Source organism: Dama dama, chromosome 9, assembly GCF_033118175.1.
Source record: "Dama dama isolate Ldn47 chromosome 9, ASM3311817v1, whole genome shotgun sequence".
Classification (NCBI taxonomy): Eukaryota; Metazoa; Chordata; class Mammalia; order Artiodactyla; family Cervidae; genus Dama; species Dama dama.
In genome coordinates this window covers 15,181,543-15,209,468 of record NC_083689.1, presented here as the reverse complement: position 1 = coordinate 15,209,468, position 27,926 = coordinate 15,181,543, and the positions used below count along the sequence as shown (strand labels likewise).

Below are 27,926 nucleotides of genomic sequence, written 5' to 3'. Positions count from 1 at the left end.
CTTTTAGTATAGCTCTTAAAAATTTGCAATTACATAGGTGACTCGCATTTGTGGCTCAAATTTCTATTGGACTGGACTAGTCTAAACAGTTTTCCAGTAGTCATGTATGGATGTGAAAGTTGGACTATAAAGAAAGCTGAGCGCCAAAGAATTGATGCTTTTGAACTGTGGTGTTGGAGAAGACTCTTGAGAGCCCCTTGGACTGCAAGGAGATCCAACCAGTCCATCCTAAAGGAGATCGGTCCTGGGTGTTCATTGGAAGGACTGATGTTGAAGCTGAAACTCCAATACCTTGGCCACCTGATGCAAAGAACTGACTCATTTGAAAAGGTCCTGAGGCTGGGAAAGACTGAGGGCAGGAGGAGAAGGGAACGACAGAGGATGAGATGGTTGGATGGCATCACCGACTCAATGGACACGAGTTTGGGTAGGCTACGTGAATTGGTGATGGACAGGGAGGCCTGGTGTGCTGCAGTCCATGGGGTTGCCAAGAGTCGGACACGACTGAGTGACTGAACTGAACTGAACTAAGTCTGAACAGTAGTGGTGGTGAACTCAGAGGGGCCTTGACTCAGTATTAGGGAACTTCAGAACCCGTTTGGACTCATTCAAACTCCTGGGTTGTGGACTAAAAAATCCTTGGTGCAGTCAGAAATTGTCACCAGAAGCCTCTACTCCTACTCCAAAAAGACAAGGGTTTTGGTTAATCATGATTCACTTCACGTTTCTATTTTTATAATTTGTAAACTGGGATAATCATAACACATGATAATACTATGTGTCAGGGACTATTAGGTAAGCAGGGCTCCAAGTCTCTCCTCCAACTCTGAAAATGCAAGGGAGACTCAAAAGGTGTCCGTTAGTTTAAGGGGAAAGGGGTGGGTAACTCGCAGCTGACTGACAGCCGGATGAGAAGGACACTCCTCCCCTGGCAAGTGACCAGTTGCTATCAGGTGCAGGCTCCACCACCTGGTCTCTGAAGCTCTAGGTAGGCAGGTTCACCTCTCAACCCGGTCTCCTTTTCAGTCCAAGGAGGGCCTCACCGCTGTCCCACCCAGCCCGCGCCCCGGACACCTCAGGAGGGTACAGCGACCTGCCCAAGCCATGACCCAAAAGCTGGAAGAGAAAGATCTAACCTCGGCGCTTAGGAAACTGATCGCTGGCCCTTTCCTGGGGCACGTCGGGAAATATAGTCTTTTTCGGTACAGGGAAATAATTTCCGGGTCAAAACATGAGAGTGGGCGTAGCCCTGCGTTCCTTCTCACAGTGGGCGTTGAATTTCCTCGCTACCCGAAACTTGCGGTTATCTGGGTTCCGGTTGTTGACAGGAGCCGCTACTTCCCTTTTTGCTTGGTACCGGCCCCTACGCATGCTCTGAGCTCCCGTCGGCCAGTCAGCGGACCACGGTTTTGTTTCCATAAGACTACATTACCCAGAAGGCCACAGCGAGTAGGCGGGGCCTCCTCTCCCCAAGGGGAGGGGAGCGGCGCTCCGAGCGGACGCTGAGCCTGTGACCTCTTTCTTTCTTTTATTTAACACAAAACTGGTGTGTTCACAAGCAGGGCTCCGCGGCCGGGCCGGATCCAGTGCGGACGGGCCAGCTCGGCCTGGCCCCTTGGAAGGCAGGCCGAGCCGCACTAGGAGAACGAGTGAGCCCCTCCCCTACCCCCTCTCCTGGAGTTTGGAACTGTCAAGCTCCAGCTCCCACCCTCTCTCCAGGTTCAAGACTCCTGAGCGGCCCACGCCGCGGGCCCGGCGGCGCTCGGGGGCCGAGCCGTGCCTGCCTGGCCCGTGAGGATCTGCACCAGCAGGTCGGTGGCCAGCATGTGCGACGGCTCCTCGAAGCCGATGGTCAGCAGCTGCTGATAGTCCCCAGGCGGCTGCGGGCACAAAATCCTGGGCCCCAGGGACAGACAGGCCAGGACGTGAGCGTCCCCTGCTACTCGGGAGCCCCTCCCCTTGAGCGAGAAGCTGTGGCTGAAAGAGGCTTTGTTTCAGCTGGGGGTGGGAAAAACCCTGGGGGGAAAGTGGTTTCCTTGTTGATGCGAAACCTAGAGGGTAAGGCTCTGGGAGGCTGAGCAATTTTATCCCTGACCTGGCTGATTACTCAACGAGCTGTGTGTCCTTTGGCAGGTAACTTAACCTCTCTGAACACCTGTTTCCTTTGTAAAATGGGGCTAGTAGTATAGACCTCAGTGGATTGTTACATGAGTCTGCATAAAGGCTTTTCAGGGCACAATAAAATTCATTATTATCAATGGTAACAATGTTGAGGGAGGCAGATGGTCTCTGGTTGGCTTCTGTCCCTCCCTCCAGACCCCACCCACCTTACCATTGCCCTGGTTCCTACCATGAATAAAGGTCATCCTCGGCTGGTCCTAGGGGCACCCATCGGCCAATGGACCACAGCTTCTGAATCTGGGGGCAGGAATTGGCCGGACTCTTGCCTGTGTCTTCCCATGTATCTCGATAGCATAAGAAGTAGCTGGGAAGGGAAGGGGCAGCAATTAAAAGTGAGCAGTGAGCAGTCTCTTAGTTCTTCTGTTTGAGGGCTTTAATTTTGGAGGTAAAGTGGAAACTCATCAAAAGTTACCTTCAGGTTCTCAGGTAGGCATGTGACAATACTGAGGTCTTTTCTCCCTGTCAGCCTATTTTTTTAAGATAACGACTTCTATTTTGATGGGTGCATCTATGTATGTATGTATATTTAAGGTGAGGATGACCTTGCAAAGGTTCTTGAATTCCTGCTTGGTTTTCCACTTTGGTGGTGGTTCAGTGGCCCAAACTGGCATTCTCCCATAGCGAGGGGGAGGACTTGGATTCTGATAAGGGGACTCACTAATCCACGTGGGAATCTTGCTCCTGGCTGCTGGCCTCTGGGGTGGTTTCCAGGTTCCAGCGCATCTTCTTATACAGGTATCGGGGGAAGCGGCTGGCGGTGTAGGCAGCAGGGGCACAGTATCTGAAGATGGACACCTCATGGGAGGGACTGATGGAGAACCTCCCGCAGAAGAAACAGGAGATGCTGGCAGGAGATTCAAGAGTAGGGAATGAGGCTATGCCCTGGGCTCCTCCACCCCTGACCCCAAGCCAAGTCTCTTAGGCTTTTACCTTAGGGGGTCAGTCTCCTCCAAGTTCACGAACCCAAAAGAGGCATACATTAGGACCAGCTGTTCCAGGCGAAGAGTGAGTTGTTGGGAGATCTCCAGCAGCTGTATGGAAGAGGGGGCATAGCGAGATTAGTTGGCCTTCCAGGAGCATCCTCCCCATCCCCCAGGCCTGAGGGATGCAGAAAGGGGCATCAGGGTCTAGGAAACCTGCTCCACACACACCCCCTTTCGGATCAGCTCCTGCAGGGCTCCATAGACCGGGGGCACACTCCGAGCAGCTGCCTCCAGGTACAGGAAGTAGGGCTCACACATCTGCAAGAAGGTGGGCATGGCCTTTGCCAACTGTTCCTTCTGCACTCGGTCCCTGCTGAAGGGAGAAGCAGGCCTTTGCCTGAGTCCTTGGCTCCCCCACCAATTTCTCCCATTCTATGCACCCCTCCCACCTGTATCCCTGGCCTGGACTCCCACTACGAACAAACTCCCAGAGGACCTTTCAGGACCGCCATCATCAAAGACATGTGAAACACTTGTTAAAATGCAGACACCTGAGTCCCACATCTGACTTTGACCTACTACTATTCCCTGGGTGGAGCTCAGAAATCTAGGATTTAAACAGCCTCCCAGGGGATTCCAATGGACATTAATCTGTGAGCATCACAGTCCCCCTTCCCTTGGTCTGGGAATCATATCATCCTCTGAGGTCTCAAACTGGTGGCCAGCAGGCCAAATCTGGTCCAGATAGGTTTTGTTTAGCCTGCCCAAGGTTCGAAACTTAAGCCAACAGTTAAAAAGTGGGAGAAAAGTTCTAGCAGTTTGGCAACCCCAAAATCCCACATAGTAGTCCGCCCTCCCTAACCCCAAGTTTCTACACAGTTCTCATAACTCTGAAATTGGGTTGCTAATCAGCCAGCGTCATTTACTTCGTCTAGCTCCCAATGCTTTTGAGTTTGCAAACCTAGTGTATTTCGCCTATTTTGTTAAACCCTCCTCTGCCCCTTTATCCATGGTAGAATCTAGGGCCCCGTTGAGCATCACCTGTAGAGCAAGTAGCTCTGGAAATCATCTGCCTTCTTAAGCAGGTAGCAGAGCTGTTCGGTGATGGGGCTGAACACGGTGTCCAACGGCAGGCGAGGAGGGGTGGGCCGGGGGCCTGGGGCCGGACGCTCTGGGGAAGGCGTAGAGGTGGGGGTCTGGGGCAGCTGTCCTTGAACATCCTTCTCGGGCTCCGCCTCGGGTGGGTTCCCAGGTCCGCCAGGGGGAGGCGACCACGAGGGGTCTTCGCCGGGCTGTGCCCCAGATTCCAAGTCGTCCAGGGGCGGCGTTTCCCCAGAGCCCGCGGGGAGCGGCCCCACGAACCACTGTTCGGTTGCCATCGTGCGGCAAGAGGCGGGGACCACCGGAGCTCTTTAAGCCTCCGCTGCTCACATTGGCCGCGGGTTCGACCCCGCCCAGGGTATCTCGGACCTGCCTGGCCTGGTTCACCCCAGCCTCTACCTCCCTGCCGGCGCCGCGTGGAGGGAGTTCGCCTCATTTGAATTTCAACACGCCGGAGGGGCGCGCCGCTCCTGTCCGCGCTGCGCGGCAGCGGCGCCCCGCGCACACGCGCGCTCCCGGAACCTGACCGTGGGGTGCGCCTCCGGGGGAGGTGACCTGGGCTGCTGCTGGCGCGGCGGTGTTCTGGGGGCGCGGCCTGGGGCCAGCGCATCTAACTCTCGGAGGTGGTTTCCTAGGGAGGAGGGATCTTCTCCGCGCGTCAAACCCCTGGGATTGCAAGTATAGAAATCAAGGAAGGCCCCGCCCCGCTCGCTGACACTGACCCCCAGGCCCTGGAATCTGTATTTAAAAAAAAAAAAAAAAAAACCTAATGGAATTGAGAAACTGACTAGAACTTACTAGGCTCTTGTGATGTAGTAGTTGTCACTAACAATAAAAATCTTCACTTGGAAAGATTTCCCCATCTCATGATCTCATCTGATGGCCCAGTCCCTCCTGTCCCTTTTATGAAAAAGACCTTGAGGACTGGGGACCCTACCATGGGCCCAGAAGAGACTTCTGCCCTCCCCACCCCCCGAGTTGTAGACTGGATTCTTTGTTAACATGCAAAGGTTGTCAGATACAGAGGTCTGAAGCCAAATACATTAATTATACTTAAAGACGCTGGGTAAAGAATGACAGGTGTCTGAACCCACCCTATGTGACACCGAGCCAGCATCTTTGCAGTGATGAGCCAGTTGCCAGGTCTATAAAGTGTTTTTTTTTTTTTTTTTAATGAGCTCTGCCTCATGGGGCTCTGGTGAGAACCCAGAGAATGCTCATAAAACCTAGAGTTAACTGCTAGTCACTTAACAAATATTTGAGCACCTACTATGTGCCCAGGGACTATTCTGGGAAAGGAGAGATGGCAGAAGAAACAAATAATCCTTTTCTCCTGGAACAGTTACTGTCAAAATTACAGCCAGCTCTGAGGCAGCACCACTCACTACCTAGTCTTCCACCGCACATAGCTTTGTCCTAAACCCAAGGCTCCCAGGGGGCTGATGTGGCTCTTCTCCTCCCCAGACTACTTTCATGAAATGGACTCCATGCCATTTTTTTCTTCTCTTTTTTTAAAATTTTATTTAAAAAACCTTCGGTGCAATATTAAAAAGCAATACGGCCAGCTGGAGCGACAACGAACAGAAAGAAAAGGGGAGGATGGGTAGGGAAGATCTCCGGACCCCCTTCCCAGCTGCTCCCAGGGGCTGGAGGCCAGGGCCAGACTGGAGAGGGGCCTGGGTGGTGGGGGAGAGAGGAAAGGCCACCCACCAAAATGAACAGGCAGAATAAAACATTGATATAGGAAATATCTGGCTGAACTGAAGAGGATCTAGGGGAGATGGGAAGCCCCCATTTTCTTTCCCCAAAATGTCCTAGATAGGGGGCAGCGGGCGGGGGGAAAGGGTTGGCCTCCTGGGGTGAAAGGAATAGGCCCTGTCCCACCCCACACTCCTTTGTCAGGGAGTACAGGATGTGCTGGGGGGCCAGAGCCGTGTATGTTGGGGGAAAGGTGAGTAGGAATGCCCCTTCACTAGAATCTGTTACAAGGGCTGAGGGTGTTCCCGGTCCAGCTCCCAGACTCTTGGGTGAGATGGAGACTGGAGTGGGTTGGGGCAGGGGTGTGAGGCTGGGCGTTCAGCCTAGAAAGCCGTCGGGGTCGTCCTCCTCAAAGTGGCCTTGCTGCAGCACCTTGATGTGGTGCTCGTAGATTTTCAGGGCTGGGCCGAGGCGGATGGACAGGCCGGTCAGCACGTCTGTGCGTTGCATGAGCAGCAAAGACTTGCCATCGATTTCCTGGGTGGGACAGAGGAGAAAGAGAGAGACAGAGAGAGCAGGGTCAGAATACACCCCCACTGAGACCCTGAAACCCTGGGGCTAAGCTGAGGGGCTGAACCCACCTGCTCTTGGAAAGCTGTCGCCTGCTCCGGGAAGCCAGCCTCAGTGAAGTATTCAACCACATCTGTCACCGTCCACTCCACAGGATCAGCCGGCTTCTCCTTGCGCCCCGAACTGTGTTGGAACAGAGGGAACCAGTGAGCAGTGACACTCCCGTGGTTCGGTCACGCACACCTGGGCAGCAGCCCCCACCCCACCCCGTGTCTCAAACACTGCAACTTACGGACAGCCAAAGGGGGTTCCATCGGCCCCAGGGAGGGCTGGTTTTCCTGGGGGCAAAGGCACGGGGGATGGGGAGTCTGGCCCAGTGGCAGCAGAGGCTAGGAAATAAAAAGCAGATGCCTGTGGTTTTTGTCTTGGGGCTCGGTTCCCCCCCACCAGCCACCCTCCCCCACCCGGAGGAGCCCTTACCTGATCCCCCTTCCTTATTCATGGCGGCCATCGAGAACACTTGACGGGTGCCACTGCCTGGCGCTGGCCCGCGTCCTTCATCCTGGCCCTGGTGGGGCCCACAGGGCGTCCACTCCTTGACCCTCTCCTTGGCACTCTGAGGGCCCCGCTCGCCATTAAGCTGGTGGTGTTGGGCACCTGCAGGACGGTCTCCCTCGGGCACCTCGGAGCCCTCAGACACTTCATCTTCATCATCTTCATCTTCGTCATCTTCATCCTCCTCTTCCTTCTCAAGCACTCGCTCTTCTCCACCTCTCTGGAGCAAGAGAGGGAGGCCCGTAAGGGCAGTAGCTGTGCTAGCCCTGGGCCCGACCCGGGGATCCAGGACCAGGCGGACTGCCTCACCACCACCTTTAATACCAACACGGACTAACTTTTACACATCCACTCCGTGCCAGACTCTGTGTTAATAAAGCTCTCAGTAGCCAAATCTCACTAAACTCGCTCAACAACCCCAAGAGGTCGCTACTGTTATTAAGTCGCGTTTTACAGCGGAGGAAACTGAGGCTGGCGAAGATCAAGTCACTTGCCAAGGTCACCACCCGCCAAGCCCGCAGGGAAGAAGCGCAAAGCCCCGGCCGCCTGCGGCCCGCTTCCTCCTGGGACTCTCGCCCCGCCACCAACTTCGCCAGCACCTGCCCACCGCACGGCGCCCCCCTCCGCGGCGCGCTCACCTTGCTCCGCGACGCGCGGACGCTGGCGGCCGGGGGCGCCCGCCCGGGCCTGTCCCCGCGGGGCAGCGCGAGCGCTCCGAGACGAGTGCGCTCCAGGCGGCCCCGAGCCGCCGCCTCCTCCTCTAGCAAACCCTGCACGCGGCCGCGGGTTAGGCGGCCGCCGGCGCCGCCGCTACCCCCGAGGTAGCGCACGACTTCCCGCAGGCTCACGGGCCGAGCCGGGCCGCCGGCCCGCGCCGCGCCCCCCTCCGGCGGCTGCTGTGGCTGCGGCGGCGGCGGCGGCGGCTGCTGCTGTGGCTGTGGCGCCGGCGGCAGCGGCGGCTCCCGGGCGGCGACGGCGGGCGGGGGGGCGCGGCGCGGGCCGGCCGGGGGCGCCACTGCCGGAGGAGCGGCGGGCGCGGGCGGCGGCGCGGCCAGGGGCGCGGCCCGCTGCGCGCGGGGGCCCGGTTGCGCGGGGCCGGGCGAGGGGGGCGCTGTGGCGGCAGCAGCGGCGGCCGCGCGGGGCGCCCGGGCCGGGGCGGCGGCGGCGGCGACGGGCGCGGGCGGTGGCGGCGGGGCGGGCGTGGGCGGCGGCGCGGCGGCGGCAGCGGGGCCCCCGCGGGGGGCGCGCGGCGGGGCCGGCGGGGTAGCTCCGCGCCGGGGCGGCTGGACGCGCGCCGCGTTGCGGTACGAGATGCTCCCCTTGTAGCTGACCCGGAGCACGGCGCGTTGCTGGATCAGTTTCTCTAGCTCGGCGCGCGTGCGCTCCGGCTCCGGGCCGTGCCGCCGCCGCACCATCCGGCAGATGCGCTCCAGGTCCGGCCGCGCCTTGCGCGAGCGCAGCGAGTCGATGGTGTCCAGGATCCACTCTTGGTAGTGCGGGGAAGCGGCGGACGACGAGGCAGCGGCCGCCGTGGTGGCGGCCGCCGCCGTCTCCGGCGGGGGTAGGGCCGGGGGCCCCGCCATGCCTCCCGCCCGGCCCGGCTGCACCGTGCGCGCTGCCTCCCTCCCAGCGCGGCGCCCCCCTCCCCGGCACCCCTCCCTCCGCCGCTGCCCGCCTCCTCCGCCTCCCCCCCCGGGGGGCGCAGCGCCTCGGCGGAGCGGCGGCGGCGCTGCTGTTTCTTTGCAAAAAAAAAAAAAGAACGAGAGAGAGAGAGGGAGCGAGAGAGAGAGAGAAAAAAAAAAAAACAGTGAGAGAGAAAGAAAAGAGAGAAAAAAATATGCACACACTCACTCACTCGCACGCACGCACACACAGACCCGCTTCTGCTGGGCGCGCGCGGGGCCGGGGATGCGAGGAGGGAGGAGGGGAGCGCGGCGCGGCCGGCCCCTCCCCGCCGCCGCCGCCGCCGCACGCGCGCCCTGCGCCCGGGACACTCCGGCCCCCCTTCCTTCCCTCCCTCCCTCCTCCCCGCCGCCCGCCTTCCTCCCTCCCACCCCCACGCGCCCGCTTTTAAGGTGGAGCCCGGGCCCCCCGCCCGCCCCCTTTACCCTGCGCTCTCGCTCACTCCGGCTCGCCCCGGCCCCCCCTTACAACTCCCGCGCGCTTTTTAAGGAGGCGCCGCGGAGTTGGCGCCGGGGCGGGGGCGGGGGAAAGCGGCGGGCGGGGGAGGGGGAGGGGAGCACCGGGGGGAGGGGAGAGGGGGCGGGCGGGGCGGGCGGGCGGTGCTCGGCCGCCCTCCAGCCATTGGGCGCGGGACCCAGACGTCCCCGGCGCCCAGCCCCCCTCTCCACGCCTCCCCGGCGCGCTCCGCTCTCGGGACCGCACTTACCGGGAACTCGCCGCCCGCGGGCCGGGCCACTGCGCTCACCCGGCGCCGCGGGGACCTTCGGACCACCGCCGCCTCCGTGCCCCTTGGGCGTGCTTGGCCCTGCGCGGGGAGGGGGCGCGCACGGTCTCCACCACCCAATACCCCCCCCTGCCAGGGCCGCCCCCGCCGCCGCTCGGCTTCCCGGCGCGCCGGCCCCAGCGTCTCCTTAGAGCTCCCGCCCTTTCGGCCTCTCGTTGGACGCAGAGGGGGTGCGCCTCAGAATGTGGGGACCCCTAATCTGGGGTCAGAGGGCAGTTTGGCGCCCCCTTCTCCGGCAGGGCGGAGGGGAGTGGCGGAATTCCAGCTAAACCCGGCTTTACAAGGACTCCAGGCCAGGTGCTGATCAGTTTGGACGCTGGGGTCCGAAATTCTCTTTCCAACCCCCTGGGGGTGCGTGGGTGGGTGACCGAAGTCAGGAACACTAGCGACACTTTTTTTTAAACAAAACTTTATTGATAATAGTTTTCAAATATGTTTACAACAGCACACTGTTCAAGAGGAAGTTGCGTCCTTCGCAGCACACAGGTTGAATCACCCCCGCGCCCACCCGGGCCCCACCCCAGGCCTGAGAGCTCCTCCTGGGATGGGGAGAAATGATGAGAGGGACAAATATGGGGATGAATGGGGTGACTCCTGACTTTTCTATTAAGAGAGAAAAAACCACAAATGGGTGGTGGCGGTGGGGTGGGGGGAGAACCGGTGATTGACAGCTGACAGCTAAGCAGAGGAGGAGCGCCCAAGATGGGGGGGGTGGAGGGAGGAGGCTGCTGGGTGAATAAAACAAGCAGCCCCTCACCAGCAACCCTGGCCTTGAACCCGGGGGAGGGGGCGCTCTACCTCCTTTTGCGGTGATTGCCTTCCCAATTGACAGGAGGCTGGACATTAAAATCTAGCTGAGAATAAAATCAAGGAGTTTGGGGACAGTGTTACTGGGAGGGACGACCCTGGGCTCGGGGCTCCCCCTCTGTCTTTTCAGGGGACGACTCCTCTTTGGCAGGGAGAGGGGCAGCTGCTTTGTCTGGGTCCCGAAGCCCAAGGGTGAAGACAGGTCTGTTGGGGGCAGAACAGAGTAGGGGCTTCCTAGAGGGCCTGAGACCCTTCCAGGCTTGGCAGGGGATCCTGGGGAAAGGGGTGGGGGGAGGAGGCAGGAGAGATTAGCAGCTTGGGGGAGAGGTTCGAACCCAGCTCCTTCCTTTACAGTCAGTCTGCTTCCCATTTTTGTTAAAAAAAAAAAAAAAAAAAAACGATTTGGAGAGGAGGGGCATGGGAAAGGGTGGGAGAGGAAGGAGGGAGGGAGGCATTGGTGGAACTTAAATAAGACTGTAAATTGTATTTAAAAAAAAAATTATAGCAAGTGGCCCACTGAACGTGTCACTAAAATCTCTCCTTCCCTGGCAGGATTATTCTGAAGGCAAGGTTGGCTTTTCATTCATTCGCAGTTAGAGAGTGGTGCCTGTCGGTTTTTTTTTTTTGGGGGGGGAGGGGTGGCTGTAGTTAAGTTTGGGCCCCTCTTGCCACACCCTGTCCCTGAAACCAGGGAGACCTGGTCTGACCTGAAGAAGGGAAGAACTGAGAAACTCGTTTAAAACAGGCAGAAATGGGCTGGGGTGGGGGGCTGTGGAAGGAAGGCAAAAGCAGTGGGGGGGGAGGGGGGGCAGGAGGGAAAAGGGGGTGTGGGGGAGCAGCTGGTGTTTTGCCCCAAATACCTGGACTTCCTGCTCCCCCTACCCTGGAGGGTGGGGCGAGGTGGGTTAAATTAGATGCAAGGAACTCTGGGGCCCTCTGGCTGTTCAATCCAACCCTCCCACCCCCCCCACCAAAAAAAAAAAAAAGGAAAGAAAGAAAACCCATGGGCGAACAGGCACACCCCTAGAACTCAGAAAACTCCTTGCCACACTTCTCATTGATGGAGACTCGGATCTCTTCCTCCTCATAGTCGTCAAAGTTACTTGTGTCCCCAGGGCCTTTAAACTTTGGTATGAAGGGAGCTTCCACCTGGAGAGGGGTCAAGAACCACTCAGACCTCAGCAGTCAACATAATCATCATTACAACAATAAATGCGAATGGGCTAACATTCATAAGATAACTTACTCTGACCCAGGCCTGAGCTTAGCATTAGAGTGTGGACTCTTAAGAATCTTATAGAAGTCTTCCCTAGTGGTCCAGTGGCTACAACTCTGTGCTCCCAAGGCAAGGGGTCCAGGTTTGATCCCTAGTCGAGGAACTAGATCCTACATGCTGCAACTAAAGACCCTATATGCTGCAACTAAGACCTGGTGCAGATAAATAAATTAAAAAAAAAAAAAAAAAAGAATTTTACAGCCAACACATTGATGGGCAAATTATTAATACTTTCCAGAGAGAACAGTCTCCTGCCCAAGGTCACAGAGTGGCCAAATGACTCTGCAATTCTGTTTCTAGACCCCCACTGCTCTAAGTTGCCACATCTACATTCACCCAGAGCCTGAAGGCTATTTTTAGATTCCCCTTCCCTTTTCATCTCTCCATTGGTAATACTCCCCCCTTCTCCCCAAACCCCCAGAGCACCTGAGGAAGGAAAGGGGTGCCCTACCTTCCTCTGGTAGATGGCAATCCAGTCAGTTGTGGCAAACCACTTGTGGTTCTTGATATCATTGACCCCATTCTTGAGGTTCCCAAAGCGCTTGGTGAGGTCCACTTGTAGGAGGTTGCGCAGCAGATCCTTCAAGTCAGAGCTGAAGTGGGACGGAAACCGCACCTGGAGAGCAGATAACACAGGAAGACTGGGAAACCCCTCTGGAGCTTGGGGAGCCCAGAACACTGCCTTCCTCACCCAACAGTCTTATTGGGTAGAGGAGCCCAAAATGGAGTGTGTGTTGGAATCCCATTTAAAACAGCTCGTTGGGCCCACTGGAGTTTCCGATTGAGGAGATCTGGGTAGGGCCTGAGAGCTTATATTTCTAGCCAGTGCCTGGGCTATGCTGATGCTGCTGGAGGAGGGACCACTTTGAGAACCACCGGAGCAAGGTAAGAGCTATGAGGTTCCCATTTGATTTTTTATTTTTCTGGCCTCCCCGACCAGGGACTGAACCTGGGTCCTTGGCAGTGAAAGCAGAGACTCCTAACTACTGGCCTGCTGGGGAGTTCCCGAGATTCCCATTTTAGAGAAAAGGAAACAGGCTTGCCCAAGGTCACACTGAGGAGCAGGACAGGTTGGTTCCGTATGTGGGGTCTGATGGACTCCAAAACTTGCATCCTTAGCCACTGCTTCTTAAGGCAGCTCTGCTGGGGTTGGGGGACTTCAGAAATATTCATGTTTCTGAGAGAAATGATTGTTTTTCTATTTCTCTCTCTCTGCATAGCTAAGGCTCTTCCATTCTTTAAGGCTCGGTGTAACTTCCAGAAACTTCCCCCAAATGCTTTGAGGCCACAGCCTTGTATAGAAGTAGTCAGTGAATTTACAGCTGCAAGAACTGACTTCCAGCACTGCTCTGCTTCTTCCATGCTGTGTGACCTTGGCCACTGCCTTAACCTCTCTGGGCCTGTGCCTGCCTCTCTGGCACGGGGCAGATATCCCAAGGCTGCATGAGGGAGATAATCCTGCTGAGGGTGTGTGGGAACTGTGAAATGCTACAAAGAAGGGAGTCAAGCTCATCTCCTCTCCCCCTCAGAAACTTCTATGACTTTTTTTTTCTCCCCACTCTGCGCCATTTTCTTGGCAACCTCTATTGTGCCTTGTGGCAGACACCTCATCTTTCCCTTTTTTAACGACTCCACTTGGTAGTTGGTGACTCTCTTAAACCTCCCTGAGAGGCAAGTGGCTTGTTCCCCAGTTCTGAGATGGATGAGACTCAGAGAAGCAAAGATATTGGCTTGAGGTTTCAAAGTTGATGGATGGCAGAGCCGGGACTTAGAACCAGGTCAGTCCACCGAGGCTGAGCTGGGAGCCACTTCCACCACTTTCTGAGCCAGATGGAGGGGTGGCTGGTCCTCCAGGGGAGGTGGGTGAGCTGAAGGCAGACTTGGGGCTCCCAACCTCTCTCGGAACAACAGTGCTGTGTGATCTTGAACCAGACATGCCCAATCTCTGGGCCTCAGCTTCCTCCTCCCTCACAGTGCTGTGTGACCCAGGGGGCGCATGGGGCAGTAGGCACTTCATGCACTCCAGGGCTCCAAGAGTTCAGCCACCCCTTACCCACATCCTCCAAGTTAGAAAGTCTGCATTTGGGAAAGGAGGCGGGGCTATGTGTCCTCAGTGACTCTCTGCAGGGCTCTAGGGTAGCGCCTGGGAACTGAACACACTTGCCTTTCTGCTGTCAAACTTATGGAGACTGACGCTAAGGGGGTCACGCAGAGGTGAGACGAGCCTCATGTCAGGCAGGGCAGGAGTTTGAGCGAAGCCTGGGGTTTTGGAAACCCGTGGGGTTTCGGCACTGAAGGTCCAGAGATGAGTGAGGCTGTGTGAAGTGGTGGCCTCACTGTGGTGGGTGTGTCTGGCTTCACCACCTGGCCTGACTTCGTGAACTTCTAGATTTGTTCTTTTGGTTTTTCTTTGGTTGCCCCGTGAGGCATGTGGGACTTAGTTCCCCGACCCAGGGATCAAACCCGTGCCCCCTGCAGTGGAAGCAAGCGCAGAGTCTTAACCGCTGGGCCATCAGGGAATTCCCTAGATTGTTCTGACAGTGAGGAGCAGGGCTCCACGGTGGGCAGGATGGGCGGGGAAGGGTTGGTCTTAGGGCTGAGCCCCCAACATCCAGGCCTCACCTTCCCAGAGACAATCTTCTCGTAGATCTGGATGGGCTGGTCGGCGAAGAAGGGCGGGTAGCCTGCGGCCATTTCGTAGATAAGGACCCCCAGGGCCCACCAGTCCACAGCTTTGTTGTAGCCCTGGAGGGAGAAGGGTGAGGTGCAGGTGTGGGGAGAAGGGTGAGGAGGGGGCGCGGGCAGAACAGGCCTCTGGGCGGTGGGAGGGGTCGGGAAGCGCCTACTTTACTCAGGATGATCTCAGGGGCCAAGTACTCAGGGGTCCCACACAAGGTCCAGGTGCGGCCTTTAACACGCTTGGCGAAACCGAAGTCTGTCACCTGTGGGCACAAGGACGGGCGGTTGGCTGGGAGGGCGGAAGGGTTCAGGGCGGGCCGCCTGGGGCTGCCCCCTCGCCTGGCCCAGTGGGCACCTGAATGTAGCCCTGCTGGTCGATGAGGAGGTTCTCCGGCTTCAGGTCCCGGTAGATGAGATCAAGCGAGTGCAGGTACTCAAAGGTCAGGACAATCTGGGCAGCGTAGAAGCGCGCATGGGGCTCACTGATGGAGATAAGAGAGGAGAGGATGGGTGAGTGGGATGGGTGAGATGGATGCGGGTATAGCCATACCCGCAGCACCCGCCTGCCCCGGAACAGTCCAGCAGGTGGGCCTATGGAGCTGTCTCCAGCCTAGGTGATCATGATGCATCAGCAGATGGAGAAGGGGAATGTCAACACACTCCAGTATTCTTGCCTGGGAGATCCCATGGACAGAGGAGCCTGGCAGGGCTACAGTCCATGGGGTTGCAAAGAGTCGGACACGACTGAAGTGACTAAATAACAAGGTGGATTTGTCAGTTTCTCTTGTGTGAGTACTCTAAGAGACTAAATAATTAAAAGCCTTATTTTGTGATTAAAAAAAAAAAAAGCACCCACAGAGCAACCTTCTTCATCTACAGCCCCGGACTGGAGACAGCCCTTGTGTCCATCAGCAGAGGAATGGAATCACAGGTTGCAACAGATTCATACAATGGGATCGGACCCAACACCACCACCAGGACGAATGAGGAATACACCCAACAATGTGGCTGGGTCTCAAAATGATTATGTGAAGCAAGAGAAGAAAAGGGACAAAAGAATATGAACTGTGTGAGTCCATTTATATCAAGTCCAGACCCAGACCAAACGCACTTATGGTGTTTGAAAGCCAGAAAGGACGTTTGCCTTTGTTGGGCCGGTGATTTGCCAAGAAAGGCATTCGAGGGAATTTTCCAGGATGGCGGCTACACACACGTATGCAGTTGTCAAAACTCATGGGACTAGGTATTGAAAACCTGTGCATTTTATTGTACATAAAATGTATCACTGTATAAATAAGTAAAATAAAACAGCATAAATTTAAAGGACATAAAATCACTCACTCACGGGGTGACACATAAGTCCCTGTGTTTGTTTTGTTTCATGGTAGTTGAGACATTGTAGATTCAGATTCCTCAGCTCAGGGGGAACGAGAACTCATTGGGACCCCAAGAGACCACTTCCACGGATGATGCCCATGGACAGCCCCAAGGTGGCGGGGTGGGGTGACGGGCTCACCTGAACCTCCCGATCCGTCGCAGGTGTGAGAACATCTCCCCACCAGGAACGTACTCCATGACCATGTATAAATTTGAGTTGTCCTGTGGGAAGCAGCAAGTGATCAGGGTTCTGCTCCCCAAGCCCCGGGCCCCATCTGCAGGCCTAGTGCCCTTACCTGGCAGGTTTTCACAAAGTGACAACCACCATCTTGGCTCCCAAGTGGAGCACGTTCCAAGTGCCAGGCTCTGTGCTCACCAGTTACCTGTCTCATTTCCTTCTGCCTGCCAGCAACTAGGGACAGCTGTCATCCTGCTTACGGGGACCCAAAGTGAGGGCCGGTGAGGGGTACATGAGGGACCTGGCCAGTCGGTCTGGGCTGCAGTCAGAATTCCATGGTGGCTCATGTCTTGAGCAAGGCTCTTGGGGCCACGGTTTTATCATCTGTCAACTGAGCCCAGGATGGGGTACAGAATTTGTGGGGCCCCCACAAATAAAAGTGTGAGGCCCCTTGTTAAAAACAGGATTATCAATTTCAAGACCAAGTGCAGGACCCTTGTGACAGCAGAGGTCACAGACCCTGAATAGCCTTTCCCAGTTCTCACAGTCAAGGCTTAGGATGATGCCCAAAACAGCTCACACAGCGTGCGCATGCTGTGCTTTGAACTGTCACGGCAGCCCCGGGTGGGGACTGCCACGATACCCCTTTTACAGATGAAGAAACCAAGGCTCAGGGGAGTAAAGTCCCTGGCAAGGGTCACACGGCCAGGAAGTGCAGGGCTGGGATTGGAACCCAGGCTGAGTGGTCTGGCTTATGGCCGTGTGTCAGGTGCTTGCTATAAATGAGTGATGATTTTGAGGGATGTTATCCAGATTGAGGGACTAGCCCCAGCTTATCAAGCTAGAGGCTGGCAGGCCCAGCTGAACTTGGGGCGATCAGAGCCCCAGGCTGATTTGCACGCCCCTGCCCCATCAGTGGACAGCCACCGGTGGTGATCGGCCCGGCCCCAGCTCTGGGAACCCAGAGGCTGCACTGCCTGGCCGTGGCCTCGGTCTGCCGCCACTGGAACCCCACCTTGAAAGAGAACTCGAGTTTGACAAGGAACGGAAAGTTGACCGCCTGCAGGATGCGCTTCTCGTTCAGGGTGTGCTCAATCTGTTTCAGCTTCACCACCTGCAGGAGTAGGAGGGGAGAGTGGAGAGGACGGGGTGTGAGTGAGTCCTTTTCCTCCTGACCACCCAAAAAAAAGGAGAGGTGCCAGGGCCGGGCCAGGTCCTTCATCTAGAATTGTATGAGTGGGGACTTCCCTGGTGGTCCAGTGGTGAAGAATCCGCCTGCCAATGCAGGGGACACAGGTTCGATCCCTGGTCTGGGGCAATGCCACATGCCATGGTGCAATTAAACCCGTGTATCACAACTGGTGAGCCTGCAAGTCCCAACTACTGAAGCCCGCATGTCCTAGAGCCCATGCTCCATAAGAGAAGCCACAGCAATGAGAAGCCCGTACACCACATGGCAACTAGAGAGTAGGCCCCACTGGCTGCAGCTGGAGAAAGGTTGTGCACGCTGCACAACAAAGACCCAGTGCAGTCATAAGTAAATAAACAAGTTTTGACCTAAAAAAAACCCCACACTGTTTGAGTGCCTGGGAACTGTCAAGCACTGGGCCAGGTGCCTGTCCCCACATGGCATGCAGTCATGCAATTCAGGGCAAGAACACATGAGTCACCAGGCCACAGGGGTCACAGCCCTGGTGGGGGAAGCTGGGGGCCTTATCTGGATGCCCAGATAAGGCACCTGGTGAAGTCTGAGGAGTCAGAGAAGGCTTCCTGGAGGAAGGGGCAGCTGAGCTGAAACAGAACATACAGGCAGAAGGGGCAACCAAGGGGTGGGGGGGTTGAGAAATACCTTCCTTGCAACTAGAGCACGCCCCTCCCCACAATCCACCTGAACTCTGGGCTAATTCCTCCTTGGCCCTCAGCCATCCCCAGCAGCCGCCTCACACACTGACAGGAGTCCTGAGGACGATGCACTGGGAACATGCCTGTCTGGAAGCCCAGATGCAAAGAGGGGAAGTGTGGTGCCCAAGGTCACATGCAGCTAGTCAACCTCAGACCAGCTTGTCACACGTACACAGTCTGGCCCCTCGGTCAGCTCTGAGCCCCAATGCAATGGGGCATCTTCTGCTTTGCCCACAACTACATCCTCTGGGTCTATACCTGCACTGTCCAGGACAGTCCACACTAGCCACGTACAGCTTCTGAGTACTTAAAACATGGCTGGTTGACTGACAGATTGAGTTTAAGACTGAAAGCATCTTGGGGCTTACCTGGTGGCTCAGTGGTAAAGAATATGCCTGCCAGTGGAGATGTGGGTTCGATCCCTGATCTGGGAAGATCTCACCTGCCTCGGAGCAACTAAGCTCATGGGCCACAACTACTGAGCTTGTGCTCCGCAAGAGAAGCCACTGCAATGAGAAGCCTGTGCACCACAGCTGGAGAGTAGCCCCCGCTTGCGACAACTAGAGAAAAGCCTGAGCAGCAACAAAGACCCAGCACAGCCGAAAAAAAGATTAAAAAAAAAACCCCAAAAAACTCAAAGTATTTAAAATGAAAATTTAAAAACTGATACTCAATGCAGTTACTGGGCAACTTTCAAGCCTGTTTGGAACAACTTGGGCTATGTGAATATGCTTTTTCAACTTGTCTTTTTCTTTTCTTTCTAGTGAAAATGAACATCCAAACGAAGATGTGTTCTAAGTGTAAAGTACACTCTGGATTTCTAAGACAGTACGGAAAAAAAAGAATGTAAAGTGTCTCATTAATGATATTTCTACACTGCATACATATGTTGAAATGATAATATTGGAGATATACTGGCTTAATTACAACACACTGTTAAAATGAATTCCACTCGTTTTTTTTAACTCTTAAAATGAGCGTTCTAGGGAATTCCCTGGTGGTCCAGTGGTTAGGACTCCATGCTCTCATGGCTGAGGGCCCGGGTTCGATCCCTGGTCAGGGAACTAAAATCCCACAAGCCGCTTGGCCAAATAAATAAAGATAAAATAAGGAGTCTAGAAAATGTAAAACCATATGTGATATTTCTCCTGGACCGTGCTGCTCTAGAACATGCCTGGCAAAAATATTTGCAGAAAGGAGGTCTGCGTAGATATCACTCCCCTCAGGAAAATGCCTGGCTTCCTCGAGACAGGCTAGGTGTCTGATGCCGCCTCCATGCTGGGATTGGCGCGGGTGGCTCCCGGGGAGGGGAAGCTTTCTGAAGGCAGTCCGGTACCCTTCTTGCCCTCGGGTCTGGCACGTTATGGAGGTGCTCCAGGTGGTGACCACTGTGCGGGCAGAGCCCTGGTAGCTGGGCCCTGGGCCGCGTGGCAGGGCCGGACTCACCTTCTGTTTGTCAAGGATCTTCATGGCATAGTGGTTCCCGGTCTCTTTGTGCTTCACCAGCATCACCCGCCCGAAGGAGCCCGTGCCGAGAGTCTTGATTCGTTCAAATTGATCCAAGTGGGCTGTGTTCTGCAGACAGAGGGCTCTGGAGGGTCAGGGACCACCCCAACCCCTGCAGCCTGCGCGGCCCAGGTTTGGGGCATCCCCTCTGCCACCAGCAGAGGGGGCCGTGGGCACCGGGTGGAGCGAAGCCGGTGAGGCCGGGGGCGGAAAAACAAGATGGCGGAGGGCGCATTCCTCAAGGCTGGTGGCAGGGTCCGGATCCAGCCCTGGCCAGGGGCCCAGGAGCTGCTGGCAGCTGCCTGGGGGGGCAGGGGCCGCCCGTTGGAAGGGGGTGGTGGGGTGGAGGAGCCTGGCAATGTGTGATCAGGTGCCCCCATGAGCATCGATGGGGTGAATGAGGCCAGGTGAGGCGCCTCCACAGGGCCCCAAAATCCTAGCCATGTCACCTGGATGTGGTTGGGGTGAGGGGGCTGTCAGTCACCCTTCCCGGGGCTCTGTACCCACGGGGCTTACCTGAGCAGGATTTTCCCATTTTTTAAGAAAATCTTCTTTGGCTTTGGCTAAGAATTCTTTCACTGAAAGAAAGAGAGGAAGGCAGTGAGGTGAAGACCCCATGTTGCTGGCATGGCCCCAGGCTATTCCCGGGGAGATGCCGCTTTGTGGAAAGTGGGGTGCGGTCACCTTAACCTAGAGCCTGACCTTCTCCCTGGGCCTTTGGGTATCCTGGCTGAGTCTGAGGGTAACCTTGGGTGGGTGGGGGGGCCTGATCTGGGCTGGGGCGTGGGTCCCCTTTACTACAGAGAGCTAGGGTCCAGTCTCAACTCTGTCCACAATGGGGGACAGGGCGACTTGGGGGGTCACTCTTGGTGGGGGGACAGAGAACAGTGCCCGGGCCAGCCCACCCCCACTCGCCCCAGTTCTGACCGACATTCCAGGGCCAGGGACGACGCCAGCCGAGGTATTTATAGCCTCTGGATTTGGCGGCTCCTCTGGTCCCTTCTCTGGGGAGGCCGGTCCGGGTGGAGGCCTCTGGGGCTCGGGTAGCAGGCGCCCTTGGGGGGTTCAGCTGTTGCCTTGGCCCCCAGCTGGCTCCATTCCCGCCTGTGCCAATGGAGGGCCCCTGGCTCCTGAGCCGCTTCAAAGAAAGCCTCGCCTGATGCCTGCCCCCTACAGGCCCCTCAGCAGCCCCAGGTGATCACCTTCTAGCTAGCACTGAAGATTTCCCTGAGACCCTGGGCTTGCTACTTTGTGTCCACTCTCTCCTTTGGTTCACTTGCCCCCTCCCACATTCCTTTTATCTGTGCTCCCCATTCACCACCCCCCTCCCCACCCCCCGAACTGAAGCCTGAAAACAGGCATTCCCACCAATGTGGAGCAGCAGCCCGGCAAAGTAGATAGGGGCCAGGACTGTGGGATAAGATCAAGTTCAGCTCCTGGCCTGGTCACACCTGCTGTGTGACCTCAGGTGACTGACCTCTGGGCCTCAGTTTTCCTCATCCGTAAACTGGGGATAATAACAGTAATGACCCAGTGGGGTAGTTGTGGGGACTGAAGGAGTTAATCTTGGCAAAGGGGGTCTGGATGGTGGCTGGCACAGGGTGCTAGCACCATGTAAATGTCAGCTATTAATTTTGCTGTGAAGTGTTTTTTATTTTTAAGTTTTTGGGGCCTCACGGCATGGTAGGCAGAACTTCCCTGATGAAGGATGGGGCCCGCGCCCCCCACCTGCAGTGGAAGCGTGGAGTCTTAACCACTGGTCCATCAGGGAGCTTCAAATATATTTTTAAATAGAAGTATAAAATCCAGGTAGAGCACTGAATGCGCAGCCTGACGGACTCCTGCAGCATGGACCTGTCCGTCCAATGGCCCACCTGGGGCCAGTCGTGCTGCTGTTCAGGGACCATCTCTGTGTCAGCTCTGCGACACACTCAATGTTTCCACGCTTAATTCCCACACTGATGGCTCAGAGCTGCTATTACTCTCATTGGACAGATGAGAAGACTGGCCTCTGATCACTTTCCAGACAATCCCTAACACCCACGAGATTAACTACTTTGCTTCTGATGGGTCACAGGGCACCAGGGTGGCCCATGGACAGAGCTATCCTCAACCCTGATGTCCCTGGGACGGTCGTCACCCTGAGAGGGTCCTGCAAACCTGTACTTTGGCTTTGCCTGTCATTTGCCTGGCTCACCTGTAGGCAGTGCCAGGATGCCCACAGCCTTGTGGTAGCCACACCCCTCCCCCCATCAATCCTAAGACTCTGAGTGTTCCAAGAGAAAAGCCTTCTGTGGGGCCACAAGAGTGGCAGACAGAGGACAGATAGTTGGCTAGGAAAGCCCTATGAAGAATGACCGGGCAGAGAGGGGGCAGTCAGGAATGGCCGAGGGTCCTCGGTTGGTGTGCCTGGCTGAGCCACCAACTTGTCTGAGAACTCTCTAAGCCTGGGGGCTGCACCACTTGCAAGGGTTTCACTAGCGGAATCTTTCTGGACATATGACACCTTCCTTGGAAACCTCCAAATGTACACGCTGAATTCTGGATGAAGGTGGGTGGGGGGGCAGTGGGGGATGAAGGTACCCTCTTGGGACTCTACCGTCACCCACCCAAGAAGGCAGAGAGGAGTGCATTTGAGAGGAATCCAGGAGAAAAGCAGGTCCTGCTTCTTCTTTTCCTCTCAGTTGTCCCTGAGAAATGCCACATCCTGTTTTTTCCCAAAGTGGTGGGTCGGCGTCTCTGTCTGCTGGTACCCCACTAAGAGGCTCCACATGGATGCCCTGATTCTGACACAACCCTGCTCCGGCCTTTCCAAAGTGCAGGAGGAGCCAGGCTGTGTGCGCGCTCATCAGCTTGCCAGATTTGGGGGTGAGGGACAGGGTGTGGCAGTGGCAGGAAGAGAGGGCAGATAAAGAGGAATAATGATGGGGGGGAAACCCAGCCAGGAGTCCCCATACTCACCTCTGCTTCCTGCCTCTTCCAGCAGGGGGTACAAGGGCAGGGAGTGGAGTGGGATGGGGTGATCGGGGGGCCCATCTGCCTGTGGCCAGGGAGGCTCAAGGTGCTGGTTGCGGCTTAGGTGCCCAGAGGGTATGGCGCAGGTAGCTCAGGAGGCGGACAATCAGATGGCCCCAGAGAAGCAGCTGCAGCCATAGCTGGAAGGTGGTCTCTGAGTCCCCATCCCAGCCTCTGCCTGACCCCGGATCCATCCCAGGCCGCCTTGACTCTCCCAGGAACGTTCCCTTGGTAGGGAAACCAGGAATACAGCAGAGTCTCTGAGCTGACTTCCTTGGGAGGGCCTGGGGGTGGGGGTGGACAGGGGAGGAGGAGGAGCTGGTTGCTAGGGAAGCATTTAAAGGTACCTGCTCCCGGCTGGCCAAGGTTGGTAAAGGCCCTCCTTGGCAGCAGGTGGTGGGAAGAGTCTCCTGAGGGTGTCCCTCCTGGCGGGCCTGCCTGCCCTGGGGGCGGGGTGCTAAAGCTAACTTCCCGTTCCAGGGACTTCACTGCTCCCCGCTGCCAGGCCCTGCCTTTCTCAGTGGGTGCTTGACTGCCCAGAGGATGGCATCCAATGTGCCCAGGGCAGTGCCCACTGGGGAGGAGAAGGAGTTAAGGCTCAGGCCCAGGCAGCAGCCGGGGCCTCCCTGGGGGTCAAGGAGGCCCCAGAACTCCATTAATTAGCTGAAAGAGCAGCTGGAGAGAAAGGCGGAGGTTGGGGGGGGCAGTGAGAAACACCCTATCTCCTCCCCCAAGTGCTCTCTGAAACTGGAGCCCTCAAATTTGGCTACTTTGAGAGAGAAATGGGTAACATCTAACTCAGTCCTGCTCCTGTGCAGGGGCGGAGAGGGGCATGACATCCCGGGATGTCCTTGGCCTCTGTCAAACCTTGCCCTGTGCTTGGCTCTGCTCTCAGCCCTGAAAGTCCAAACCGGAAACGAAACGCTAAACCCAGGGGTGGGGGAGGGGGAGGCAGCTTTGACCATCTTCCTCCTTCTTTCCAGATCCCCAAAAGTAGTGGAGGGTCAGTGGCAGCTACTTATTCCCCGGAGTGCCTGGCAACCTCGGCCCCTGCTGACAACAGGAAGTGGCAGAGAAGGGAAACCCAGCTAGCTGCTGTCTTTGGAGACTGTAGGCCTGGCCTGCTCCTGTTTCCCACAGGAGGGGTACCAGCTTCCACCCTGGGCTGGATTCCACTTGGGCTCACAGGGAAAACAGCCCTCAAAAAGCCAGGGCCCCAGCAGGAAGCAGGATCCCAGCCTCAGACCTCCCCCCCCAAAAAAATCTCAGGACCCCGTGTTCCCTGAAACTTGCTCGTCCTGGAAAGTCTGCGGCAGGAAGGCCAAGCCCTAGGCTGGGCCATGCCCTAGTCTGAGTTGGACCTCAACACTGGACTGGACCACTGCCTAGTACCACCTGGACTCCATCACTGAGCTGGACCAACCCCCACTCTGAACTGAACCCCATCACTGAGCTGGTCTACCCCACTGCCTGGGTCTGGGCCAGATCCCCAATCTGGGAGGCTCATCCACCCCACCCCCCGCCCCCTTGTCTGAACTAAACCACCCATCTCCCCTGCTCTTCCCTACTCAGGGTTGTTAGGAAGGGTTTCCAGGGCCAGTCAGGGGTCCACAGTCTTTTCCTCTCCACTTGCTCCCTAAACTCTACTCTAATCCCTCCTTGACTTGAGGGTCAGAGTGTGCCTGGGAAGTTGCTATAGCAACAGGGCTCAGCCTCACCATCGTTGGGGTTGGAAGCCATCACTCAGTCTTCCTCTCAAAGCACCTGGACTACGGTGGCTGGGAAGGCTCATGAGACCTGCTGCACCAGCTTAGCTGCTCATCACCAGAGCCCTGCCTATAGGGGGAGCCAGGGAGTAGTGGGGTGGTGGCAGGAAGAGAAATCTAACCTGCGGGCCAGCGGGTGCAGGGGAGGGGCAGGGAGGACCCTCAAGCTTCTTTAAGTCCAGGTGGACTTAAAGGAAAAACTGTCTTGGCAGGACCCTCTTGGGCACCTGTACAACTGCCAACGCACAGAGGGTGTTTGGCCTTCTCAGGCTTCTGTAGTATGTTAGGAGGGCCACAATTCTTCCCGTCTATGGACCTCTTGGGAGCAAGTCTCACTCTCAGCGTGTAAATCTTCTGGTCTCTGGGACCTGGGGTAGGGGTTGGGGGAAGTCTGGAGGGCTTCCTCTTACCAGGCCTGTACCTTCTTCCATGGACCAGCTCTTAGGGGTGCCTTTTTGGCCAGGGTAGCCAAGGCTGGAGACCCAGTTGGCTGCCTGTCCCCAGGGCCTCTTGGGGCCACTGCCCTCTCTCAATTCCTCGAGCTTATTCAGAGCCCTGGGCTTGATCTTGTTTTTCCTCTGCCCTCTTAGCATCTTACCCAGGCTGCCACCAGTGGCTCTGGCATCTTTGGGTACAGATTTCCTCCTTCCTTGGTGTCTCAGACAATAAAAAATCTGCCTGCAATGCAGGAGACTCGGGTTCGATCCCTGGGTCAGGAAAATCCCCTGGAGTTGGGAATGGTTACCCACTGTGGTATTCTCGCCTGGAGAATCCCATGGACAGAGGAACCTGGCAGGCTACAGTCCATGGGGTGGCAAAGAGTCTGACATGACTGAGTGACTAACACTTTCCCCCACCCCATCCCCGGGCTGGTTCTAAATCCCTGCCCTCTTGAGAGGAGGCCAATGCTGTCCTGCCCCACCATGGAGAGGGCAGCACAGGGGGCTGCAGGATGCCAAATGGTGCCTACTACGTTTTGGCACTTTCCTTACTCTAGTTGGGCTGATGTCTGGCAGATGAAATTCAGGTGCCCCCTGAAGGCTGACCAGGCTACTATCCCCACCTCCACCCCGTCCTAGTTGCGGGAGAGGGCAAATTTTGTCTAGCTCCATCCTCTCAGAATCAGAGCTTTGAAGCAAAGAGGGGCTTCTTTCCTCATCCTGTTTCCTTCTCCAAGAGCCCCTGCAAATCTCTGGAAGTACAGCTTAGGATGTTTCCCAAAGTGTGACCAGGTCCCACTGGCTGGGGACGAACTGATGTTAAGGATATTTTGCCTTTCTAGTTTCACTGTATTTTAAGGTGTACCAGAGAGAATATAACTGGTATAGCAATCCCATGATTTCATTTATATTATTTCTCAGGACGGATCAAAATTTACATCTGAACAAAAGTGAGTCAAAATTTTTATTTCAGTTAACAAAATAGAAGTGAATATAGTGAAAAATCAGGGGGGCAGCTTGGAAATGTTTGAGTTGGGAAATTCTGGGGTCCAGGAATTTGGCTGGTAGATGGAAATGGATGTGAATCCTGCTTCTGTGGCATCATCTATGTCAAACTCAGAGAGCTCGTTTGTAAAATTCAGGTAACAGCCTGTTACGAAAAATCACTCGAGCAGATAGATCTATGGAGACCATTTAGCCCGGCACATCCTAGCTGCCCAGTAAATAGTGGCTCTATTTTATCCTGATAGTCCCTTCCTGGGTATCCAGCTTGTACTCTGAATTAGCGGTTCCTTCCGGAGCTTCTGATCTTTTTCTTGGGGATCCTTTTCCCTGTGTGGTTTTGCCACCCCACCTCTCTCCACTGCATGTGTTTGATATGCCTTGAAAGTTTTCCAGGACTATGTCATCTCCCAACTTTCAACTGAGTCACTGAAATATACAACTGCTTGCCTCTACCTTACACCTCCGGGCCAGCCTCACCTGCTGGGGGCCCAGCCCCTCCCCCTCTGTCTAGTCCCCTCCAAGCTCATGCCCAGACCATTTTTGGTCACTACCCACCTGCTCCTCTGTCATCAAGCGCTCAGCTACAGGCACTTGCCTCCCTGTCCCCCACCCATCGGTGACATGTCAGGCTTCTCCATGGCTGCTTAGCAGCTATAAGTTCTGCTATTTGAATCTGGGTGGAAATAAAGTTCCCTGGCTTCCATGCTTGGATCTTTCTGGGAGGGAGCATTCAGGGAACTCAGACACTGGGATCTGAGACAAGTAACTGGGAAAGGCATATTCGGATGTGGCCATTCCTTTTCAACTCTATTTCTGGGTAACTGGAAGGGGATCCTAGTTGAGGCCCAACTTTAGGCCTGGAGTGATGACAATTTGAGAGCTGGATGACTTGAGGAAGGAGCTCAAGACCATATCTGAAGGCATTTTCAGATACAGAATCTCTTTCCCTGGCTGGCTGGAAAAGGCCAATTTGATTTGGGGGCTGAGGGTGGAAACAGGCGCCCCTCTGGGTGAACCCTAGGGATGATCAGCATCTGTCTCTTGGCAAAGCAAGTCATTAGATGTCACCTACTACTCTTCCCAACTGTCATCCCTCGAGTCCTCTTTCTTACCATCCCAGCTCTAGCTGAATGAGCCTTGCTAAACTCACCCTTAATCCCCCACTTTTCATCCCAAGTCAGGAGCAGGTAAAGAAGCCTGAGGGACTGGGTGAATGATGAAGCCTCAGTTGTGACACAACCATTTATTGAGGGGCCCTCCAAAGAGCCTAGAGCTCACTGCACAGCAGGAGATGGGAAGGGGCTCTCTGCTGAAACCCCTCACCCCCAAAGCCTCTAAGAAAGAGGACGCACGGAATTCCAGCACCATTGGCTCAAACCTGGCTTTGCAAGCACAGAAGCAGTTCTCTAGGTTCACAAACAGTCTGCGACTCCAGCCAGGGACAGACGCTTGCTTGGAGAAGGAAGCACAGCCAGAGAAGCAGTGATAGTGACAGGATGAGAGAGGGGCAGAGGGACCCAGAAAGATCCTGTGCCCCATGCCAAGTGACACAGAAGGGAAAAACAATGCTGGAGGTGGCTCTGGGAAACGCTCAAGGGTGGGTTTGAAGGGGGGCTGTGATAAGGTGAAGAGGGGAAGGGCAGGAGAAAGATGGCGGGGGCTGGAGGGGGGAGGGGTGTGGTCACCAAGTGGCCAAGGTCCCTGTGGGGTGGAGGCAGACCCCATAGCACTCCCAGACTGACAGAAGCCTGGGTCGGGGTTTGGCAGTGGGTCTCATCTGTGGAAGAGGTGAGTGAGGAAGTGGGGGGATTAGAATCTGCGGAGCGGGACCAGGAAAGTAGGGAGTGGGGTGGTGATAGGGCCCCATGTGGGGGCCCAGCGGTCATACGTGCCATGGCTGGCAGTGACAGCTGAGGGGGGAGCACAGTCTTTGCAGTGGAGGGGAAGTCTTTGGCAAGGGGGTTCCTACGAGGTCTTCTGCGGGCCCTGGACCCCAACCTTGGACAGGCAGGGGGAAGGGGCGCCTGGGGGTAAGCAGAGAGAAATTGGGAGGGGGGGCGCGTGGGGGGAGGGGCCAAGCAGTGATGGACAGGGAGGAGGCTGGAAGCGCGAGGCCGGGATCGGGGTCACGGCCCGGGCACTCACCGCTCTCTTGCTCGCTGCCCTTCTTGGCGGCGGCGGCGTTGCCCATCGCGGCGGCGGCGGCGGCCGGGGCCGGTGCCGGAGCTGCGGCGCGGCGGGTGCTGGAGGCGGCCCGCGGCCCCGGAGCGCGCTGGGCGGCGGCGGCGGCGGCGGCCCCTCGGGTTGGCTGCGCTGGCTGAGGCGCCGCGACCCCCGCCCAGCCCCTGCTTCCCGCGTCTCTCCGCGCCCGCCCGCCCGGGAACCTCAGCCCAAGTCCGCTGCTGCTGTCCGTGACGCCCCCGCAGCCCGCAGCTCATTGGCCTAGGCCGCCCTGACTGACGGCGCTGCGCCGCCATTCA

General features: G+C 56.5%; 4 protein-coding genes across 5 annotated transcripts; all 4 read right to left on the bottom strand.

Moving 5' to 3' along the window:
• Positions 1-1,711: 1,711 nt before the first annotated feature.
• C9H19orf67 (chromosome 9 C19orf67 homolog) lies at positions 1,712-4,483 on the bottom strand. Its single transcript, XM_061149206.1, has 6 exons — positions 4,146-4,483; positions 3,333-3,477; positions 3,112-3,212; positions 2,840-3,025; positions 2,351-2,485; positions 1,712-1,896 (listed from the first exon to the last, which is right to left on the bottom strand). Exons 1-6 carry the CDS (start codon positions 4,481-4,483, stop codon positions 1,722-1,724), a joined length of 1,080 nt encoding a protein of 359 aa, XP_061005189.1. The 3' UTR covers positions 1,712-1,721.
• Positions 4,484-5,704: 1,221 nt separating this feature from the next.
• SAMD1 (sterile alpha motif domain containing 1) lies at positions 5,705-8,662 on the bottom strand. The gene is made up of 5 exons (XM_061150110.1): positions 7,667-8,662; positions 6,954-7,248; positions 6,766-6,862; positions 6,545-6,656; positions 5,705-6,440 (listed from the first exon to the last, which is right to left on the bottom strand). Exons 1-5 carry the CDS (start codon positions 8,609-8,611, stop codon positions 6,282-6,284), a joined length of 1,608 nt encoding a protein of 535 aa, XP_061006093.1. The 5' UTR covers positions 8,612-8,662; the 3' UTR covers positions 5,705-6,281.
• Positions 8,663-10,671: 2,009 nt separating this feature from the next.
• On the bottom strand, positions 10,672-27,688 carry PRKACA (protein kinase cAMP-activated catalytic subunit alpha). Of its 2 annotated transcripts, none has more exons than XM_061150107.1 (10): positions 27,592-27,688; positions 19,737-19,798; positions 19,161-19,289; positions 16,828-16,926; positions 15,774-15,856; positions 14,613-14,739; positions 14,425-14,520; positions 14,201-14,323; positions 12,030-12,194; positions 10,672-11,451 (listed from the first exon to the last, which is right to left on the bottom strand). In XM_061150107.1, the coding sequence occupies exons 1-10, from the start codon at positions 27,635-27,637 to the stop codon at positions 11,326-11,328; spliced, it is 1,056 nt and encodes a 351-aa protein (XP_061006090.1). In that variant the 5' UTR covers positions 27,638-27,688; the 3' UTR covers positions 10,672-11,325. The 2 variants fall into 2 exon arrangements, with proteins under 2 accessions (XP_061006090.1, XP_061006091.1); XM_061150108.1 differs by lacking the exon at positions 27,592-27,688 and adding an exon at positions 23,954-23,990.
• Positions 19,737-23,730, bottom strand: SMIM46 (small integral membrane protein 46). The gene is made up of 2 exons (XM_061150109.1): positions 22,182-23,730; positions 19,737-19,798 (listed from the first exon to the last, which is right to left on the bottom strand). Exon 1 carries the CDS (start codon positions 22,427-22,429, stop codon positions 22,277-22,279), a length of 153 nt encoding a protein of 50 aa, XP_061006092.1. The 5' UTR covers positions 22,430-23,730; the 3' UTR covers positions 19,737-19,798; positions 22,182-22,276.
• Positions 27,689-27,926: the final 238 nt, after the last annotated feature.

What these genes read in the sequence shown, in the direction of transcription:
- SMIM46 (XM_061150109.1), bottom strand. Translation starts at nt 22,429, where the DNA reads ATGGATCCGGGGTCAGGCAGAGGCTGGGATGGGGACTCAGAGACCACC.
- C9H19orf67 (XM_061149206.1), bottom strand. Translation starts at nt 4,483, where the DNA reads ATGGCAACCGAACAGTGGTTCGTGGGGCCGCTCCCCGCGGGCTCTGGG. An exon ending in AGGAGCTGATCCGAAAGGGG is followed by an intron (nt 3,213 to 3,332) that starts GTGTGTGTGGAG and finishes TCTTCCATACAG; the next exon opens with CTGCTGGAGATCTCCCAACA. An exon ending in CAAGATTCCCACGTGGATTA is followed by an intron (nt 2,486 to 2,839) that starts GTGAGTCCCCTT and finishes TTCCCTTCCCAG; the next exon opens with CTACTTCTTATGCTATCGAG.
- PRKACA (XM_061150107.1), bottom strand. Translation starts at nt 27,637, where the DNA reads ATGGGCAACGCCGCCGCCGCCAAGAAGGGCAGCGAGCAAGAGAGCG. An exon ending in ACCAGCAGGGCTACATTCAG is followed by an intron (nt 14,521 to 14,612) that starts GTGCCCACTGGG and finishes TTGTGCCCACAG; the next exon opens with GTGACAGACTTCGGTTTCGC. An exon ending in CTGAGATCATCCTGAGTAAA is followed by an intron (nt 14,324 to 14,424) that starts GTAGGCGCTTCC and finishes TTCTCCCTCCAG; the next exon opens with GGCTACAACAAAGCTGTGGA.
- SAMD1 (XM_061150110.1), bottom strand. Translation starts at nt 8,611, where the DNA reads ATGGCGGGGCCCCCGGCCCTACCCCCGCCGGAGACGGCGGCGGCCGCC. An exon ending in GAATAAGGAAGGGGGATCAG is followed by an intron (nt 6,863 to 6,953) that starts GTAAGGGCTCCT and finishes TTTATTTCCTAG; the next exon opens with CCTCTGCTGCCACTGGGCCA. An exon ending in GGAACCCCCTTTGGCTGTCC is followed by an intron (nt 6,657 to 6,765) that starts GTAAGTTGCAGT and finishes GTTCCAACACAG; the next exon opens with TTCGGGGCGCAAGGAGAAGC.